Source organism: Odocoileus virginianus, chromosome 18 (assembly GCF_023699985.2).
Source record: "Odocoileus virginianus isolate 20LAN1187 ecotype Illinois chromosome 18, Ovbor_1.2, whole genome shotgun sequence".
Classification (NCBI taxonomy): Eukaryota; Metazoa; Chordata; class Mammalia; order Artiodactyla; family Cervidae; genus Odocoileus; species Odocoileus virginianus.
Window position 1 is genome coordinate 53,530,248 of NC_069691.1, and position 21,358 is coordinate 53,551,605.

At 51.4% G+C, this 21,358-nt stretch overlaps 1 protein-coding gene across 3 annotated transcripts in view; it reads left to right on the plus strand.

Annotated features, from left to right (window-relative positions):
* SH3RF1 (SH3 domain containing ring finger 1) overlaps positions 1-21,358 on the plus strand; it is a 157,483-nt gene that overhangs the window by 123,941 nt on the left and 12,184 nt on the right. For 2 of the 3 annotated variants that reach the window (XM_070480712.1, XM_070480710.1), the window contains 6 exons: positions 5,056-5,358; positions 6,437-6,547; positions 13,679-13,827; positions 14,578-14,748; positions 17,135-17,391; positions 18,543-18,847. In XM_070480712.1, coding sequence (XP_070336813.1) covers positions 5,056-5,358; positions 6,437-6,547; positions 13,679-13,827; positions 14,578-14,748; positions 17,135-17,391; positions 18,543-18,847 — 1,296 coding nt within the window. The remainder of the gene's footprint in view (positions 1-5,055; positions 5,359-6,436; positions 6,548-13,678; positions 13,828-14,577; positions 14,749-17,134; positions 17,392-18,542; positions 18,848-21,358) is intronic. The other variant, XM_070480711.1, reaches the window with a different exon arrangement.

A 21,358-nucleotide genomic window follows, 5' to 3' on the forward strand; every position in this document is an offset into this window, starting at 1 on the left:
CATGGAAGGAAGAACGCTCCATCCCTGTCTCTGTCTTTATACAGAACAAAATGTCCACATTATTAAAATACCCAGACGGACAAAGGGAGGAACTATAAATACACTGGGAGAAAAGTGATTTTATTTTTAAAAAATAATTGTAGAAAAAGAAGATGTTTAAAGTATGATGTTAGCTTAAGATACCATAGTGGAAAAGATGAATAAATTTGCACATCCAAGAAATATTTATGTATGACAAATATGTATTAAGTTAAAAGCTAAATTGGAACAACATTTCTAACTCAATGGATATATGTTGTTGTTCAGGTGCTAAGGCGTGTCTGATTCTTTGTGACCCCATGGACTGCAGCACACCAGGCTTCCCTGTCTGCCACCATCTCCCACAGTTTGCTCAGGTGCATGTCCATTGAGTTGGTGATGTCATCCAAGCATCTCATCCTCTGTTGTCCCCTTCTCCTCCTGCCTTCAATCTTTCCCAGCATCAGGGTCTTTTCCAGTGAGTCAGTTGGCCAAAGGATTGGAGCTTCAGTTTTAGCATCAGTCCTTTCAGTGAATATTCAGGGTTGATTTCCTTTAGGATCAACTGGCTTGATCTCCTTGCAGTCCAAGGGACTCTCAACAGTCTTTTCTAGCACCACAGTTTGAAGGCATCAGTTCTTTTACGCTCAGCCTTCTTTATGATCCAATCTTGATGTCCATACATACCTACTTGGAAAAACCATAACTTTGACTGTATGGACCTTTGTCAGCAAAATGATGTCTTTGCTTTTTAATACAACATCTAGGTTTGCCCTAGCTTTTCTTCCAAGGAGGATATATCTACTCTTGTATATGTATATGTATACATGCATACGTAGTATTCCAATATATTAAAGAAAGATTTATATGCTATATAAAGAGAACTCATAAATGTATAAGAAAAATACCAACTCAATAGAAAAATGGATAGTGTGGGAATAAGTAATTCCTAGGGAAAGAAAAAAGCATGCTTAATCTCATTAATAGAGAAGAACAAATTATAAGAAAATACAAATTGCTTCTTCATCTGATAGAGATTTTAAAAAATGGTAATGCCTAATACTGTAACTTCTAGAAATTTTAACAAAACATCAATAACGCCTGATACTGCTAACGGTATGAGAAACAGGGACTTTTTATTCCCTTTTTCGTTAGAGGTGATGGGAACGGACACTTTTTGGAAGTGCAACTTGGCAGTATCATTCGAAAATGCTTTAGGCTGCATTTAACCTGACAGCTTCACTTTTGGGAGGTTGCCTTGTGGATGTGGCTGTACAGGCAGGATGCGCGAAAGGAGATGGGCGGGTACCGCACAGCCAGCCTGCCTCTGTTCACAGGAAAGGCTTCTCATGAGACGCTGTGAGCGGAGAGAGTATAGCTTCTTTTGTGTTAAAATCAACCAGATCGCCAGTCCAGGTATGATGCATGAGACAAATGCTCAGGGCCGTTGCACTAGGATGACCCAGAGGGATGGGATGGGGAGGGGGGTGGGAGGGGGGTTCAGGATGGGGAACACATGTAAATCCATGGCTGATTCATATCAATGTATGACAAAAACTACTACAATATTATAAAGTAATTAGCCTCCAACTAATATAAATAAATGAAAAATAATAATAATAAAATTAAAAAAAATAAACCAGGCGGGTGCTTAATTAACAACATCTCCATGGGATTTACATGCAAGGGAGTGTTCCGAACTGTCAAACAGGAGAGGTCTGGGAAACAGGTCTGGGGTGGTCGGGGGAGGAGATGAAACTGGCCGGGCCCTGGCACCTTTCACTCGTATAATCTACACTGTTTCCTGTTTAAAATAATGAGCATATGTTCCTTATATAATCTATATTTAAAGGCTTTATTTGCCTTTTATTGAAAACCCATCCCGTTGAGGAGCAAACACTCTGTTATGAATTAGAAGACGTTCTTCTGTGCAGACCTACTGTGCCCATGCTCTGAGGCTCAGAATCCAGAGACCAAGTCCCCCGTAGGGCTTTATGGAAAACAGTGACTGTTCAGCTTTGTTCTCATTAGATTTTTTTGTTCTTGTTTAGAAAAAGTGAAGTCCTGTCTTTTAAAAAGATGGTAATCACCAGCCCAGGTTGGATGCATGAGACAAGTGCTCGGGCCTGGTGCACTGGGAAGACCCAGAGGGATCGGGGGGAGAGGGAGGTGGGAGGGGGGACCGGGATGGGGAATACATGTAAATCCATGGCTAATTCATTTCAATGTATGACAAAAACCACTGCAATGATGTAAAGTAATTAGCCTCCAACTAATAAAAATAAATGGAAAAATTTTTTTTTAATTAAAAAAATAAAAAATAAAAACAATCGTGACCTAGAAAAAAAAAATAAAAAGATGGTATTCTCTTTGACAAAGAGGCCAACCACACACACACAAAGTATCTTCATATTTCTTAAATTGCCTTGTTATTACTGCTGTTATTATGTCAGTATTTTTCCCCATGTTTATTTATGCCTCTCGGTAAGACTAATTCTTTCTCTGTTTCAGAGTTTTCCCAAAGGGGATATTATCGGTTTTCAGATCAGGAAATCCCATGTGTCCGTGCTGTCCACTCCAGGGTGCTGCGTTTCCCCTCGTGTCCACCCTTGGCAGCTGGTCCACACCCAGGGCTGGAGGAGGGTGTTCTAGGGCACAGAACAGGCGTTCTGAGGGTGGGCAGTGTGTGCGTGAACATGGGCTGTGGCCAGAGAAGGCTCTGCAGAGAAAGCTGCACAGGAATTCAGACGGACTTCCTCCGGGAGGTCGCTGACCCATGGGGCTGGCTGAGAGGTTTTAGCTCCTAAGACGTCACAGGGCAGCCAGGTCAGCAAAGGCCACATACAGCCCGTGGCCAACTTGAAATCAGATTGCATTCCAACAGTGTGTAAGCATGACTGAACGCTATGTGTGTGTGTGTACTTGAAGAAACAGAACTCCGTGGCGTTCCATGGAAAGGCATCGGGTCCTTGCTCTTCTGTCTGATTTGCTCACTATGGAAGGAGGTGTTCCCAGCCCCCTGAGCTCTAGCATTGCAGACTGGGTCTTCTGTCTAACTGAGTGATGGGTTTGGGGTAAGAAGGATGGAGGAGTTGGTCTGTCTGATGGGATCTCAGACCCTCGTCCCCAGCCTGGGCAGGAATAAGAAGACCTGCCTGACACAGCCCACTGCTCCGTGCCCAGGCCTGGGCCATGCCTGTGGTGGAAACAGAGACCTTGCTTCCTTGGGCACTTGATTCTTTTGGAACCACTCCAAAGATGGGGTGGCTAGACCGAGGCAGCAGCATGAATTTTGATGAGATTGGGTGTTTTCGGGTGGTATGGCCATAGAGGGCACCATCATGAATCCTGGGTCTCTTGGCCACATGCCGTGATGGTGCTGGAATATGGCTGCCCCTTCCTAGCAGCCCAGCCCCCATCCCCAGCACAGTGGCGTTGAGATCCATCCCGCCCCCCAGCACTTGGGCATTACTGGGCACTATGCCCCACAAGTCTTGAAAGTTACCACGTGGAAAGAACCCTTGCCTTGAAGGAGGGGTGAGCTCGTGCTAGAAAAACTGTCTGACCAGGTTCTGACTGGGTCCCCAGGGAGCAAGAGCTTCAGGGCTCAGACACCACGCCTCCCAAGCTGCTGCTCCCAGAGCAAGAGTGAGTCCTTGAACATCACCGACAGGATTCCCGTCCTTCCAGGAGGACATCCTCAGCCATAGGTGGGAGACAGCCCTAGCCTGTTAAGATGTGACAGTGCGTTTGGAAGGACACTTTCCATCCCGGAAGGGTGGAAGGAGGTGCCTGCAGAGTGCTGGAATGGGACAGTGCCCACCGTCCTCGGGATTTCCAGGGTCCCTGAGTAGTTGGGCTTCCTTGGTGGCTCAGATGGTAAAGAGTCTGCCTGCGGTGCAGGAGACCAGGGTTTAGTCCCTGGCTTGGGAAGATCCCCTGGAGAAGGGAACGGCAACCCACTCCAGTATTCTTGCCTGGGAAATCCCATGGACAGAGGAGCCTGGTGGGCTACAGTCCACGGGGTCGCAAAGAGTCGGACATGACTGAGCGACTTTCACATCTGAGGAGTTTACTTGTCGTCTGCACGTTGGCTCAGAGGTTGTACACTCTTGTGTGAACCATTGCACTCAGCGTTTCCCATTACTGCACTGTCTGGGTGCAGCTGGCTGTCGTGGGAGCTTTCTGGAAGTACTGTTTCTGCCCTCAGAGAGCACAAGCTACCTGTGTTTTTCCTCTCTTGCCAGCGTTCCCAGCCCTGTGGGGCAGCTTTGCCCTGGCTTTGCACTCAGACAGCTTTTCAAACAGGCCAGTTCACCGGCCAACAGGACTTGGGTTTCAGGGCTTAGCCTGTTATAATTCAAAATGTAAGCTCAGGAAAGTAATGGGCATGTGGCAGAACAATGGTAATCAGGAGTTTCTAGTGACGTTTCTGGGAGGCCCCTGCACAGGGCAGGGAGGCGGGAAGTGAATTCGCTTGGAAGTGTGCACGTGTTCACGGCCACAGTCACTGCCCGGAAGCGGCTCGGCTGAGCCGAAACCGGTTGTCACCAGGCCGACCACACTCCCTGCTGCTCCCTGTTCTCTGTTTCCTCTGGAGGCTGAAATAAGTCTTTGTTACCATATCTATGGCTGATTCATGTTGAGCTTTGACAGAAAATAATGAAATTCTGTATAACAATTATCCTTCAATAAAAAATAAATTTTTAAAAAAGACAGCCAATCATAGAAGGCATGTTTATGTATACAACCCTGAAATAGATACAGTAAACCATCATTAAGTGAAAAAAGCAAGTAGATATTCTGAAGATTCTTGGGGGGAAAGTGTTCTCAACCTTGGTGTTAGGTTGGAATTGGTGGTTCTTGGCTTAGCATGTGTCTGTGATGTAGGAACAGTGCAGTCCCCATATTGAGACAAGACACGCCTGTGGGCAAAGCGTGTACCTGCACACGGAGACTGAAGGACTGACACTCAGCTGTAGACACAGTGTGTCGAGAGTCCCTGTCTTGAGACATCTTTCTCTTGTCGGTTTGCAGTTTAACTCCGCAGCCAAGCAGCTGATCGAGTGGGACCAGCCCCCCGGGCCAGCGGTTGTGGCGGGCGAGGGCACCCCGGCCACCACCCCGAGCAGCACGGCCCCCAAACAGCCAGATGGCAAGAAGAACACCAAGAAGCGGCACTCGTTCACCTCGCTGAGCATGGCCAGCAAGGCGTCGCAGGCCGCCCAGCAGCGCCACTCCATGGAGATCAGCCCCCCGGTCCTCATCAGCTCCAGCAACCCTGCGGCCGCGGCACGCATCGGCGAGCTGGCCGGGCTCTCCTGCAGCGCGCCCTCTCAGGTACGGGCCGCCGCAGAGCTCTAAGGGGCATGAATCCTAGCAGCACAGACTTAGCTGTGAAGACCAGCCATGTGCTGGTCAACCCACCTTGGCAGCGCCTTGTCCCGGGGAACTGAAAGTTCCTTCAGGCCCCCTGGGAACTCATTCGGAGCCTGTCTTTGTCTTGAGCATCTTCTTCCTAACTGTTGGGACTGAGGCAACTAGGTTTAGGATTAAATTCTTGTTACACAAAGCAGCAGTTTTGGTGTGACACTGTCCCCTGGAGAGCAAGGTCACAGGCAGTCACCCTCCTCCCACCTTTAATAGTGGAAGAAGGACGGCCCCCTGGGCAGGAGGCACCCTCCTCCAGCTGTCTGCAGTCACACTGGGGTGCAGCAGCAGTGAAATTCATCCCGTAACTGAACACAGGCACGAAGGGACCTGAATAACTCCGTTTCTTCCTAGTGAATTCGTCTCAGGTAGTGCTGTGGATAAGACACCTTTGGACACAGGTCGTTTGGTTAGGCATTGTTCCCTGAAGGGTTTTGTAAACAGTTGCCTGCAGTCCATCAGCACATCTGGGTAGCTATGTTTTAATTACGGGTCCCCACGGAGAGGTCAGTCCATCAGCACATCTGGGTAGCAATGTTTTAATTACGGGTCCCCACGGAGAGGTCAGGTCCTGAGACGTGATCTGAAGATGGAACCATGTGCATTAGGTGTGTGACGTAGGTTCAGTGTGCTGGTGGACAGGTGAGCATCCAGAGAGCCCCCCTGAACAGGATCCCTGGCGAGGTGCTGATGGGCTGGCTCACCGTGCGCCAGGCAGGTCCCAGCCACACCCACGTGAGGCAGTGGCCGTGGGATCCTACACGTGAGGTGTAGGACCAGTGTTTATCAAGTGACTCCTTGGCGTCTGACACATGTGATGCCCTCCGAACATTTGGGCTCAGTAACCTGAACGGGACTCTGCCTTGCCCCAGTAACAGACACTACAGGTTTTGTGTGTTTCATTGTGACTTGGCTTCCCCAGGTTGAGCTGGTCTCGTCTGTTTTGTTAGGTGTGTCTTCCTTGTATTGACTCCTGTTTCCTTGGCAGGTTCACATAAGTACCACCGGCCTGATTGTGACCCCACCCCCCAGCAGCCCCGTGACCACCGGCCCTGCATTCACGTTCCCGGCGGAGGCCCCTTACCCAGCCACCCTGGCAGTGAGTATAACCCTCCCCTCCACTCGCCCACCCCTGCCTGTTGGCCTGGCCCCTCCACCCTGCTGACACTTACCGAGGGTGAAGGAGGTCTCTATCCTTCACCTCTGTCTCTTAATTTTAGCAAAAAATTACATAGGCTCAGGCCTGCAGCCGGCACTTTATTTTAGCAGTGGAGGTGGGTGGCCTGAGGTGACAGAAGCTCTTTCAGTGTTCATTAAAGTTCAGCCTGGTTTTTTGCAGGCTTATTACCCTTTGCTTCTGTCAGGTTTCTGGTCGACCTGATTTATTCAGGGACTGAGGAGGCTGGACTCCCCAGGCTGGGTGGTGCCTGGGTCCCCAGAGCATGGATTCTTGGCTCTGATGTCATTTCCACTCTGGGTCCCTGGTCTCCTGTTGGTCTGTGTGGTCGGGGTGCCAGGGGGCTCTCAGATGAGTGATTCTCCCCACAAGCCCGCAGCCTGCAGATGCAATCTGACTCGGGGGGGCACCCTAGCGGGGAAAACAAATAGGAGGGTCAGGGCTGTCGTGGGAGGCTGATACAAAGAGGAACCCCAAGGGGAGAAAGCTGAAAGAGCAGAGACAAGGAACGCGACCCTGGGAAGAAGAAAGCAAGGATCCAAGGATTGCGCTTCCTGAGCTTGCAGGTGAACTGTGGGGAACGAGCGTCTCGCGTCCAGGCCACGACCTTGTTACATGTTCAGACTGTTTCTTCCAGTGCGAGGGGAGTGAGGAGAGACGAGATCCCTGACACCACTCTCCCAGGGGGACCTGGCCCTCCACCCACCTCAGAGTCTCTGCTGGCTGTGCTGCCCGGGGACGCTGTGGCCAGCAGCGGGGTCAGGCCTGGGGCAGGAACCAGCCCCGTTGCATGTGAGTGACGTGGCTGAGAGATCAAGCAGCCTCCTTGGGCCTCGGTGTCCCCTCCTGTAAGATGAAAGGCATCCTGTCTGCCCCAGGGAGGTGGCACCTCCTGGGCCTGGTGAGGGGCCTGTGACAGCTGCCCATCGCCCTCTGTCAGCGCCATGGCAGCTGTGACGTGCCCGCCGCTTTGCTCAGATCCTGGGGTCTGGCTCATCGTTAGGGTCCTCTCTGTTCTCCGCACAGGGGTGGCGAGGCTTCCCAGGGGCTGATTTGTGTTCAGGCTGTGGACTTTGTATGTTGTGAAGATGGAAGACCGAAGGCCAGACCTGCATCCATCCCAGGCCAGGACCTCACTGCATGTTGTTGGCTCCATCTAGCCGTGTTTTCCTCGTTTCCTTTTGCCTCATTTTTGTTTATCATGTCTTGATGTATTTTATGAGTAGTTGGAAGCTGACTTTGAAGTAAGGTGGGCTATAAATAAATGCAGGATTGGTATCTAGCTGGCAGACACTAGTGCACTAGAGACTAGTGTAGACTTTTCAAAGCTTTCTGTAGAGTTAAGTAAGCATGTTCCTGTATTTAAATAGAAGTTAATAAGTTCCAGTTAGCATTCAAGCCGTTTTTTGTTAATGTTTCTAGAATAATTACAGCTTCCTTGATACAACAACTGTGTAGGGTGGGAGAAGTTGCATTGATTCCCTTGGGGAAAAGGGGGAGTCAGGTAACTTTTACGGAAAGGCGGTTTCCCTGAGGTTCCACTGACCCTGGGTGCTTCACCCAGAATCAGGTTTCCCAGTCTTCCTGCTCTCTCAGCCCCAGAGAAGACCCTGTCTATCCATCCTTCCTTCCTTCCCACCCACCCCAGTACCTTCACATGCTGTTGGAATTTCCATTTCCAAATGACTACTTCGTGTGGCAAAATTCTAACTTGATTTCTCAAGGGAAAAATGGCCGATTTTTCTGATCGTAGAAGAATTAATTAGTGGAAAGATGTAGAGTTGGCTGTGCTTCAGCCCTTGTGGGCTGATTATTTTACGATAAGGGAATGGCCAGTTGCTCTTAGCTGGGTGCACACTAGGGCATCCTGGGCACCAGTCCCAAGAGAGCACGAACCCACAAAATTAATTTACACTCAGTCACTTCTTCCCAGGGTCATATCAGAGAGCCTGAATGTTCAGCAAGAGGATTTATTAGCAGTGTGTCTCTGCCAGTTCCGCTTAATGGAAAACTAATTATAAGCAGACCCACGGCCTCTTGTCCCAGGAGACGCCTGGCTCTCAGAGCCCAGAGTCAGCAAGCAGGAGTGCTGGATTTAATGTGTTAGGTTTAAGTGGGAAAATATCTGTAACAGGTGCCCTCTGAATCTTCCATCAACCTGGCGAGTGTCCTGTGTAAAATGTGAGATCTTCCCAGGACCTCGAGTGCAGTCTCAGCAAGAGCAGGTGGTGTGATGGGAAGGACACCGCCCTTTTCCTGGTGTGGATTTTGGGTGCTGAGGGCCACGGATGGACCAGGAGTGATTGATCATCGTTTCTAGCACTTCTTCACAAGTTGTAACTTTTTAATCTCTTAGGCAGAATGAACTTGTGAGCATATTGTCCTAAATGTCTCACATGTAATGGTTTAAATGTTAAATATCTAACATTAGAAACAACACTGGTATTCCCTCTAATTCAGACATGGACTGTTCACAGAAGGGCAGGTTTCCTCTGCCTTGTTCCCTGGGGAGGAGGGTGCAGATCTCCTGTGTCCCCTGCACCCCAGCAGGGGAACTTGTGAAACAAGGGAGGGGTGACCCCCGGGGCCAGCCAGAAGGGTCAGTCACAAGATGGCACGGGGCGGCCGGGGCAGCGAAGGCCACATGCAGCTCGTGGCGAACTTGAAATCAGATTGCATTCCAACCATGTGTTAAGTACCACTAAACCATGTGTGGGTGTGTGTGTGTACCTAAAAGTAAATGATGTCAGCTTCCCAGAACAGCCAAGATGTACTTGGCCATTGTCGCCCACGGTGGAGGGTCCAGAGGGTCAGGGCAGGGCCCTGGATGTAGGGGCGGGACCGTCACACTTGGCAGTTGGAGAGGCAGAAGTGGCACCTTTGGAATTGGCAGGATGTGGACCAACTTCACAGTGACCGCAGAGAAGGGCTCAGCATCTTGGGGACCGAGGTCTGCTGACCTGGATCGGACTGTCCTGGAGGCAGTGGGAGCACAGGAGGTTTTCTCATTCCCGAAGACCACGTTGAGCACCTGCGCCTCCCGTGGGCAGAGCCGGGCGCTGGCAGCACGCGGACAGTGAGGCAGGGTGTGGCTCCACGGCCGCGTGAATCCTAACCACCAGAGCCTGCCCCCGAGCCTCCGCTCCTGGGCGCCAGAGCCGTGTTGCTGAGAGCTCCGTGGACAGCACGTGGCCACATGCATCATTTCTCTCCTCGTGTGTCAGAGCTGGAACCATGTATCCACAGCTGTGAGAGGAGGTCCATTCCCAGAGAGAATTAATTAATCTTCCTAATTACCAGATCCTTAATTACACCTCCCCTTCAGACACCATCTTCCAAGCATCTGTTTCTAGCATTTTAAGTACTTTCATTTTTTTTCTTATTTTTTGTAGCTGTGCCTACTGGCTTGATTCTGCTAGGTATCCAGATGAGACAAAAGCTCACTTCCCATCTTCTTAACTTTACTGAATCCTGATGCCTGTGTTTTTTTAATCACTAGTATCAGTGTTTCCATTTTTCTACTTCCTACTCATCGTTCAAAAAAAAGCAAGATACTCAGTTGCACACACACTGCTGTGTGCAAGGGGTTGATGCTGCAGGAATTAGTGACACCACTGCCCCGAGGGGGTGACTGGTCGCCATCCCTCTATTGGCCGAGCAGCTGAGTTCACCGTACAAGCAGAGCGTTTACAGAGGTTGAAAGTGGATTCATTGGAATCAGATGTTTAGGAAGGATGGAATTGGGGGATGTTTAGTGGTATTTGCTCAGAGGACCCAGAAATGCCCAGTCTTATGCTGCAGTCACCTTCTACCCCAGAAGGAGAGGGGTATGCACACATAAAGGACAGTCAGGAAGAAAACGGACCCTTCATGTAGCCTGGAAGAGAGTGGATATGTGTCCATGTGAGGCTGAATCACTGCTGTGGGCAAGAGACTGACACGACATTGTAAATCAGCTATCCTCCAATAAAAAAGTTAATTAAAGAAAGAGAGGACGGATCGTTTACAATCAGAACCCCGAGCTCCAAGCAGAGTGCTTTCCTGGTCAGCGGCCTGTAGCCCTCACCCATGCTTAAGACCTCGTGGAGCTCAGCGCCTGGGCACCTCCATGCTGGTTGCTGGAAGGGGAGAGGGCAGGGAGGCGCCAGTGAGGAGGGGCCCACAGCCCGGCCTTGAACTCTTGCTCACTGTCTCATGGCCCGACGGTAGCCTGGACCCAGCCACCTGGACAGGGCGCTTTGTTCTTGGAGGGAAACTGAGGGCAGCCCGCAGGGGCTGAGTGGGGACTGGAGTCTGCATGGCGTTTCTGACACTAGCCCTATGCTGCCTCCTTGTCCCAAGATCAGTGAGTGGGGAACACAGTCTGGATATAGCGGACCTGACTCCCGTCAGCTGGCCCCTGAGCCCTGATTTTAGGGAGCATCCTCGTGGCCTCCAGACATCAGTGCTGGTAGCGGAGGGTCTGGACCTGCAGAAGCACAAGCAGAACCTCATCTCAGCAACCACGAGACCACGGCTAGTCCCCTGCGTCGGATCCCGGAGGCCCAGCCCCAGCCTCCCGAGCCTCAGCCGTTCTTCACCACTCAGTGGAAGCAGGCCAGCTGCAGAAGGCCCTGGTGAGGGGGAGGCTGAGGTTCCTGCAGGACGGCTCACAGCAGGTTCCTCCCAGGCATCTTTGTCCCTGGAGTCTTTCAGTGTGGGCTGTTCACCAGCACCCGTGGGGCCTCCTGGCCAGCCCAGCCCTGGACGTGCCAGGGTCCTGGCATCTGACCAGCCTCACAGAACAGCCACGTCGGGGAATCCGGTTGTGATGTCTGCTCCGTGTGCTTATCCTCCAACACACGCACACACACATGCATGTTTTCCCGAAGATACGCAGCCCAGTGCTGGGGTATGCCAGATGTCAAGTGAGTCCTAACTTAGGCTTTGTAAAATTCATACACACCAAACATTTCCTTTCTATACTTACTAACTATAGGAGATGATCTTTTCTTCAGTTCAGTTCATTCGCTATGTAGTGTCCAACTCTTTGTTGGACTGCAGCACGCCAGGCTTCCCTGTCCTTCACCATCTCCTGAAGCTTGCTCAAACTCGTGTCCATGAGTCGATGATGCCATCCAACCATCTCATCGTCTGTCACCTTCTGCCTTCAGTCTTTCCCACTCTCAGGGTCTTTTCCAATGAGTCAGCTCCTCCCATCTGGTGGCCAAAGTATTGGAGCTTCAGCATCAGTCCTTCCAATGAATATTCAGGGTTGATGTCCTTTAGGATTGTCTGGTTTGACCTTGCAGTCAAAGGGACTCTCAAGAGTCTTCTTCAGCACCACAGTTGGAAAATGTCAGTTCTTCTGCACTCGGCTTTCTTTAGGGTCCGACTCTCGTGACCTCCGCTTACATTTCGTTAGCGTGATGTGGCCGTGTTTGTCAGGCCTGTGGGTCTCCTTCTCTCTTTCTGCTTCTCCTAGGGTTAGTGAGTGCAGGCTCTACTGACGTGAAGGTGCAGTTTCCCTCCCCCTTTGCCAGTGGAATGCTCCTCAGAGCCGAGTGCGCCCTTGACTCTGAGTCCTTCCAGGGGCGGGTGGCCTGAATTCCTTTTGTCCACTCGTCGCCTGCGCCTCCGCGGCCACACAGCTGTGAGGTGGGGCCTGGAGAGACCCAGAGGAGGCAGCTCAGTGGCGACCTCGGGCGCTGCCGAGCTGCTGTGTGCAGTGGCCCGCGGGCCCGCCTGGCTCACGTGCGCTAAGTCTCCCGCCAGGGTTGTTTCTGTCACTTTGTCCTGAGACCAGCAGCTCAGGTGCTCGGCCTTTCCCTGGTTAAGGGCCGTGAGGGCTCCAGGCCCCGTGAGTGCCCTCCTGGAGTCACAGCACAGCCGTTGTGTGACTGTCCGCCTGGCCTTGCCTGCCCTGGGAGCGCCCTCAGTGCCTTTGTCCTGCCTCGGCCGCAGCCTGGGGCAAGTCTTCTCCGTTGTAGGAAAGTGGAACACAATGTGCACAACAGTTGCAGCATGCATCTAGAAACTTGAGGTCCTTCTCTCCAGTGTTTCTGGAACCGTGTGACTTAACAGGGAGATGAAGTAACTGCTGATGGAGTGTCAGATTTTTTTTCCAGACAACAGGAACCAGTTGGTTTTCTTTGTGTTTAGAAACCATGGGGTTTTTCTTCCGCTATTCTGACATGGAGACACCACATGCCCTGCCCAAGTTGCAGTCTTCAGCCTCCTTATTTCTCCTTTGATGCAGTTTTACACCGAGTGGTTCAGAGATTTGGGGCAGGTTGGCGAGCTGGGGGTTCAGGCGAGTCTGTGTGTGCCTGTTTGCTCAGTATCCAGACCCTAAAGAATGATCTGGGCTGTGTCAATTAGAAAGTAGCAGGCACTCTGTTGATTCTGGAAAGGCGTGGAGTCTTATGGGCAAAGCCCGTGGAGGGACTGGCAGCTGCTTGCGGCGTCCTTGTTAAAGATTACCAGCCTTGATAAAGATTACCAGCCTTGATAGCCCTGAGCTGAAGAAGCCGGCAGAGCTAGCAAGAAAGGCGTGAACAAAAGCAGCCAGCATGGCCCCGCAACTGGGGTCCTGTTGTTTGTGGTTTGGGAAGCCCAGATGTCCGAGGAAATTCTCTTCTGTGGGCATGGTGTACAGCGCCGCTGGACTGTCTGCTACTGTGTTGAAGTTTCGGGTTGCAGAGCAGTCACAAATTCATCCCCAGCAAGCCGTGTGCTGTCAGAGCTGCCCCTTGGAAGGCATTTGGATCCTGATCCTAGTTTGTGCTTAGAAGTGCCGTACATCTTGAAATCGCATGCAGTCTTGTCATTCTTTCTTTCCCTCCTCCCAGCTGTCATTGCTTACCTGTTTGCTGGAAGGGTTGCTGTGGCTCTGAGGCCTCAAAGAACAGAGAGGAGCCTTTTAGAAGGAGGCTTGGGTATCGTGTGCAGGCGCTACTCTGTGTAGGTTCCACCGATGTCTTTTTTTTATGGGTTTCTGATTCCTCTTCCCTCCCACTTACTGGAAGAGATGTAAATAAGTCATCTGTTCCTTCTTTTTCTTTCTCTCTCCAGACTCTGAATCCTCCTCTCCCCCCGCCCCCTCTCCAGGCGGCCACCCCCACGGGCACTGCTGTTGCTGCTGCCGCCGGGATGGGCCCCAGGCCCGCAGCGGGACCCACTGACCAGACCACACACCCGCGGCCACAGCCCCGCCCCAGCGTGTAAGTGCGGGGTCCTTTCTGCCCCCGGACCGAGCCCAAATAGAGAGGCAGAGAGCAACTTTCTGGGGGGAGCTGGTGCCAGACTGGTGTCTCCTACCCACCTGTGTCTGTGATGAGGAAACGAGTGGTCTAAGGACAGGCCTTCTGGCCTCCCTCTGCAAGTCTACCCAGGTTCTGTCCCCGCCTTCGCCCCCAAGCAAGGATGCGAGGGGACAGGGGGGGCCCCGCGCTGTTCTGCTCTGTCCGTGGTGGGACTTGCTTTGCCTCTGACTCGCAAGTTCAGCGTCTGCCCCGACTGAGCCCGGGACGCAGGCACCCATTGCCGGTTCACTGTGTGCGGGGAGGCTGTGTGCCGAGCTTCCCGAGGGATTTGGGACCACATGCCCTCGATGAGGCTGCTTCCCAGGTCTCACCAGGGCCATCTGCAGGGCCAGTTTCCCAGTGGGCATCTGATGCCCTGCTGCAGGTGTGCAGACGGGGGCGTGGCATCGCCCATGAGTACCGTTTGGCAGGGTCAGCACCTTTCACGGGGAGGGCCGGGGGGAGGTTCGGAGTCAGGCAGCTTCTGCCTTTTCAGAGTGGATGGCCGCCATTCAGTGGAGAGTGATCGAGGCTGCCCACAGATTAAAGGATTCTACTTTCTATTTACTTTTGTACAAAACATTCAAGGCTTCGTGCCAGAGAAGAGTTCTGCGCATCGTGTGGTATGTCTGTTACTCACCTTGAAGTCAGATACTTTTCCGCTTCTAGGTATGTTGCCATTTATCCTTACACTCCCCGGAAAGAGGACGAGCTGGAGCTGCGGAAGGGGGAGATGTTTCTCGTGTTCGAGCGCTGCCAGGACGGCTGGTTCAAGGGGACATCCATGCACACCAGCAAGATTGGGGTTTTTCCTGGCAATTACGTGGCCCCCATCACGAGGTATGGCTCTGAGCAAGCGGCTTGCTGAGCCCTGAACTCAGAAGCTTTGTCCTTTCCCATGATTTCCAGCCTATCCACAGTTCCTTCTCATGTTACAATTATGTGTTAACACAGCCAGCATTTTAGACGTCCCTGCCTGTATTTGCCAAAGTCCCTTCTAATCCTCAAGATTTTAGCTTACTCTTCACATGTGGAGAAGGCAATGGCACCCCACTCCAGTACTTTTGCCTGGAAAATCCCATGGACGGAGGAGCCTGGTAGGCTGCAGTCCATGGGGTCACTAAGAGTTGGACACGACTGAGCGACTTCACTTCACTTCACATGTGAAATTGTAAATTTCTCCCAATACAGGTGCTGGTTTTAAATTATTTGCTTTAAGTCACATGTGAGAAGACTCTACTACACTGTTTGCAACGTTTTTCTGCTAGGAAAGTAGTGCTGTTTGATATAAACACAAGTGATGTTATTAATCCTCTTGTTTACGTGATGCTTACCTGACACCTGGCGCGCAGAGTTCTGTGTTCCATACATTAACGCTGGGGCCTCAAACAGCTCCCTGGTGTAAGTGCTGTTATCCCCACTCAGCAGTGAGCAGGTTGAGGTGGAGAGGTTAAACAGTTTGAGGTCACCTGATGAAGAGGTGCTGAAAGCCAGGTGTGTATTCCAATAGCTTGGTGATTACATCTGAATTCTCACAATTACTTTTTATAATGCAATCAGAAATGAAACTCCTTTAACATGACATGAACCCCTCACCCTCCTCGGGGGAGGGCAGTTTTGCTCCCCAGGGGATGTTGGCAGTGTCTGGACATGCTTCTGATCATCGTGATGGGGGAGCAAGTGGTACTCGCCGCCCATGTATAGAAACCAGGGATGCATATGTCACCCTGCAGGGCACGGCACAGGCTTCACAGAAGGGAGCTGTCTGGCCCCCAATGTCACCAAGGCTGAGAAACCTCTTCTAGGATAGCAGGAGGCAAGCACTTTGGATGTTTGATATATACTCTTCACTTTATTTAAGTTTAGTCCCCATTCTGGGCACTGAGGAAGCTTGCTCTGGGATGACCATGATGACCTATGATGGGATCAGTGCTGAGAAAACCCCCGGTTTTGGCCACTGGGCTCTTAATAAATGGTCCAGCTTAATTGTGTTAAATCATTTCTCAAAGCCCTTGACTTTGAATAAGTGGCTGAATGAACTGACATGCTGTCAGATGTCGGTCTCAATCCTCAGGCTGGCTGGCAGCCTAATCCAGTGAAGATCACTGTCATTGCAGATGGCAGCAGAACATTAGCTCCAATTAGACTTGCAGATTTTTCATCAGTGTAAACCTTCTTGTCGGTATATGCTAAAATTTACATTCACAGCCCAGAAGATGGTAGCTCCGTCTTCCCTGGTGGGATAAAACAAACAAACAAAAACCACAACAAGGAAGGGAGATAAACCAAGCAACAGCCACATGTCGACTTTCTGAAGAAAGCATTTTCCTAAGACTCAAATACAAACTATCGAAAGTCTCTGGAGAGACGCTTCCTGATGGAAAATTCTCTGTTATTCCTCATGGTAAATAATGAGGTTCGAGTTAATGAAGCCTTCTGCTTGGTAGAAAGTTACTATCTATAGAACTGTTGTTTAAATCAATTTAGAATATTAAAAAGCATGTTACATAAAGCTACACTGAATCTACTTTAATGAAATTCAGCCGGTACATATTTGAGGGCCAGCTGTGTCGCTGTAACTTCACATGCAGGAAGGGTGGGAAACACCCAGTGCACGCTGCCCTGCTGTCAGGGAACTTGTACTGAGTCAGGAGTACTTCACTGGGAATTGACGGAAAACACTCCACATCGTGTTTTGTGATCAAGGGTCACAGAGGAAATCCACCTGAAACAGAGGACAGTCCCGAGGTCCTGGGCCTGAGGCCAGGCTGCTCGGGAGGACAGGACTGAAGTGCAGGTGAGAGGGAGGGAGGGTGAAGGGAGCCAGAGGGACATTACAGGAGTGTGTGCGCACGCGTGCCGGTAAACAGGGCAAGTACAGAGAAGCCGTACGTGAGCCCAGCTGTGCCAGCCTGGACGCTGTGCTCTGACAGGCCAGAGAGGAAGCGTGCAGGCCCTGGAAGCCCATGGGGAGAGTTACCTCCAGACGGGAGCTGAGCCGAGAAGCTGTGTCACCAGCAGAGTGCTGTGCGATCTTTCTCGCGCTCCGAAGATGTTTCCAGAGCTTTCTCCGCCTCAGGGCCGTTGTTCCTTGAATGTGTTTTTCTTACCTTTGGTCAGATAATTGCATTCCTAAAGTGTTACATCTTTAAGCTCTGCATCATTTTCTTTGGCGTTAGTTGTCCTGTCTCCCTCTTGCTGACGGACTGGGTTTCTGTCTCGGCAGGGCCATGACCAGTGCTTCCCAAGGCAAAGTCCCCATGTTGACGACTGGCCCAGTGAGTCGCGGGGGGGTCCCGGCCAACCCTCCCCCCGCAGGCGGACCTGCCCAGAAGTCCCCGGGGAATGCCATGGCTGGCGGTCCCGGGGTCCCCACAGCCGTGGTGTCAGCAGCTCATATCCAGACAAGCCCCCAGGCTAAGGTCCTGCTGCACGTGTCTGGACAGATGACCGTCAACCAGGCCCGGAGCGCTGCAAGGACAGGTGGGCGCTGGGCCGCGGCCCTGGGAGAGGGGCCCGAGCAGCCGCAGACCTGGTGCACCAGAGGCTGCGAGGATGTGAAGATGGTCTGAGAGAGCAAGGTGGAATTTTGAGACAGTCTAGCAGAGGAAGGTGGAACTTTAAGACAATCTGAGAGAGGAAGGTAGAACTTTAAGACAGTCTGACAGAGGGAGTGGGACTTTAAGACAGTCCGGCAGAGGAAGGTGGAACTTTAAGACAGTCTGGCAGAGGAAGGTAGAATTTTAAGACAGTCTGACAGAGCGAGGTGGAACTATAAGACAGTCTCACAGAGGATAGTGGAACTTTAAGACAGTCTGAGAGAGGAAGGTGGAACTTTAAGACAGTCTCACAGAGGATAGTGGAACTTTAAGACAGTCTGAGAGAGGAAGGTGGAACTTTAAGACAGTCTGACAGAGGGAGTGGGACTTTAAGACAGTCTGGCAGAGGAAGGTAGAATTTTAAGACAGTCTGACAGAGCGAGGTGGAACTTTAAGACAGTCTCACAGAGGACAGTGGAACTTTAAGACAGTCTGAGAGAGGAAGGTGGAACTTTAAGACAGTCTGGCAGAGGAAGGTGGAACTTTAAGACAGTCTGACAGAGGGAGATGGAACAAGACAATGAATAACTGAAGCAGGGGCCAGCACAGCCTCAGCACCATCACTGTACATCGGCTCTGTTTCAGATAACAGTCAGACCTTAAATAGCTTTGTTATTCCTGAAGTGTTTAAAATGTCCCAGGGGTCTTGGTTAACAGTGATAGAGAAAATGTGTTCAGTTCTGTCAGAAAATCCACAGGAAGGAAGGGAGTTACCGAGAAAAGGGAGAATGGGAAGCAACGCTGGAGCCAGCCTGCTCTGCCCCGCGAGTGTGTGGGGGTGTTGCCTCGGCCAGAGCCCGGGGCCTGCTGCACCCCTGGGTGTTGTCGCCCTGCAGGCGCCTGGCAGACATGGCAGCAGACAGTGTCATGGAACACAGTGGGGCGCTGACCTGGGATCAGGGAGGGGATGATGTCCAGGGCCCCCCGAGGGTCAGAGCATCTAAACCGCTGTGGTTTCTCATCACTGTGACACGCGCAGGGCTCGGTGAGCAATGAGGCTCCAGCTCACACTTTCCTTCTCTCTTCCCTGTCCAGTCTCGGCGCACAGCCAGGAGCGCCCCACGGCGGCCGTGACACCTATCCAGGTTCAGAGCACCCCGGGGCAGCCCCACCACCCCCTGGCGTCGCCGCAGCCCCCTGCCCCGCTGGGCCCCCCTGCCCACGCGGCTGCCAGCGGCCTGGGCCGGGTCGGAGGCCCCCTGGCCTGTGCCACAGCCCCAGCGAGCATCCCCGCCGCCTCCCTGGAGCCTGAGCCCAGCGGCCGCCCCGCAACCCTGCTCCCGGGAACACCCACCTCCCCTGACAGCGGCTCGGCAGCCAGGCCAGACAAGGACGGCAAGGTGAGCCCCGGTGGCTGCTGACCCGCTCATGGTGCGGGGGGTGGGGTTCCATTCAGCTCTGGGGCTTGTCCCCTAGCCGTTCACTGCCCTACCACCTCGCTGCCCTGAACTCCTCCTGGTGAGTGAGCTTTGCTTCTGGTTAACTGTTCTGCAGAAATGCACTTAGGATATGAAGGAGTTGAAACTGTTGATCCAAAGTGTTGCTTGTGGATTCATTGTCCCTGCACTGTATTTGATTATAATGTGTGGATGTGAATAGTTTTTCTCTTGACTTGAAATGTAGGGGAAAATTAATTTCTAATTTGATCTTTCTTATAAAAATCCTTTGGGCCTGAATTTCAAAGAAATTGTAAGTGGGAAGCTATGTTTGAAAGACTGACCTGAGGCTGGGCTGGGGACAGAGGAGTGTGTGGTGGTTGAACACCCGCAGAAAGCAGCGTGCAGCAGACTCCGGTAATCATGCTGCAGGCGTGACTTCACTCCATGCCCGTGTGCTCCCCCCAGACTGCTCGCCAGCTCTGGGAGGCTGTGGGATCACACCTGCTTCCATGGTCATGTACGTCGCTCTGTTTAAATGACCAGGGAGCCTGTGAGCAGGGCTTTATAAGGAAATAAACCTAACAGCCTACTAAAAAGTTAATATTTAATTGTTGAGTTGACATGAGTGCTTTTGCAAAAGATTGTTATCTGTTCAATGTTTATGATTAACTACATTAAACTTGTACTCCGGCTCACGTGGTCAACCCTGCCAAGATCTTCAGAAAGTAAACTTACTTTACAGTTTTGATTTGAAGGTTCCAGGACAAGACATCAGGGCCTTGTCTCAGGGAATCAGGCTCTGGAGCCCCAGGCCTCCGAAGGAAGAATTCACAGCATCTGCAGGATGTCTGTGCTAGGGAGAATAACAGCCCCCAAGGAGGTCCATGTCCTGATCTCTGAAATTTGAGAATACATTTCCTTACGTTGCAGAAGGGGTCTTACAGATGTGGTTCAATTAAAGGTTTAAAGACGAGTGGATTAGCTGCGTGAGCCCAGTATAAGCAAAGGGATCGTCTAAGTGAGGAAGGAAGATCAGGGCTGGAGGGAGAGACCAGACGCGTAGAGCAGTGACCTGTTAACCCCGCTCAGTCCCCCTGCTGACAGGTGGCCACTGGCCTCTGCGAGGATGCCTTGTGGCCCTGTGTCCTGCTGTGGAGCATCAGCTCTGTCTTCAGGCAGCTCGAACTCATGGAAAGTTCCATCAGCACGCGCCTGTCTCCCTGTGACTTCAGACCTTCAGAGTGTGCTTTGAGGGACTGCATAGAAAACGATGGTCTCCTTTCTATGTGATCCCTGCAGGGAGTTCAGGGTTATCTTCTTTTCTTAAAGGCTTCACTCTTGAGGGGTTTTTTCCCTCATATTCTTCATGTCACAGATTTCTAATTTCCCTTTCTAAGTCTGCTACCTCATTTAATGTTCCCAATTCATTCAAGAGATTGTCCCAATGGCTATAAACTCAGTGACCCATGATTACTGCAGGGAACATCACTTCACCCCCATCCCTCCATCGTCTTGCCAGAACACTCAGAGAGAGCTTGGCGGATGCCTGATGAGATCCAGCTCTCTCGTTCTCCCATCCAAACAGTCCCCCAGTTGCCTCACCATTTCTGCTGTAACCTGTTAGCTCGCATACTCCTCGGTCTCACTTCCTTTCCTGAGTCAGCCTTTCATCAGATACCCCATTTTAGGGGTGGTCCCCTAAAGCCCCGTTTCCCAGGTGGTCTGCAAGCGCCCTTGTGGTCGTCTCTGAACATGAGGACCACACGTGCCTTTCTTTGGCCTGCTGAGTTGACCTTGGTCCCAGGTTCACCAGGGTCTATCAGAGATCGGCTGTGTTCCAGCTATTAATTTCCTCAGTACGCTGGGGTGGATCAGCCTGCTGGGGGGAGTGGTTTCATCTCCGCATCCCCGTTCCTCCCCCCGTTTCCCTCCTACCGAGGTTTGTTCTTCCTGTCTGGCTGAAAGTGACTCTTCATGCGTCTAAGGACCACCGTCCACCCCAGACACCAGATCCATGTCTTTCCTGTTCCCAACAAAACTTTAAAGCAGCACATACCCCACCCCCAGCTTTTTTGGTCAAAGTTTAAGTTCATTCTGGCCTTCAGCATCTTGAATTGCCACGGCTATGGTATGTTCCTCTTGGGGGCCCTTCTCCTGATCTTCTCGTGGAGGCCTTTCTGTCACTTCCTGGGGCATCACATAAGTGCCTTCATCATCGGGTGCTTCTGCACCTTCACCTGCTGGGGTGTATAGTGTGTGCTGGGAGCCTCTTCCTGGAGAGCCCACCCACTGCTCTTGAAGCTTCAGGATTTCCTTCTGAATTTCAGGCCATGCATATATTTTCTTGTAACTTTTAAAATCAATTCTCACTAATTACTAGAGAAATACAAATCAAAACTACAATGAGGTATTAATATCACCTCACATTGGTCAGAATGGCCATCATCAAAAAGTCTACAAATGAGGAGGCTG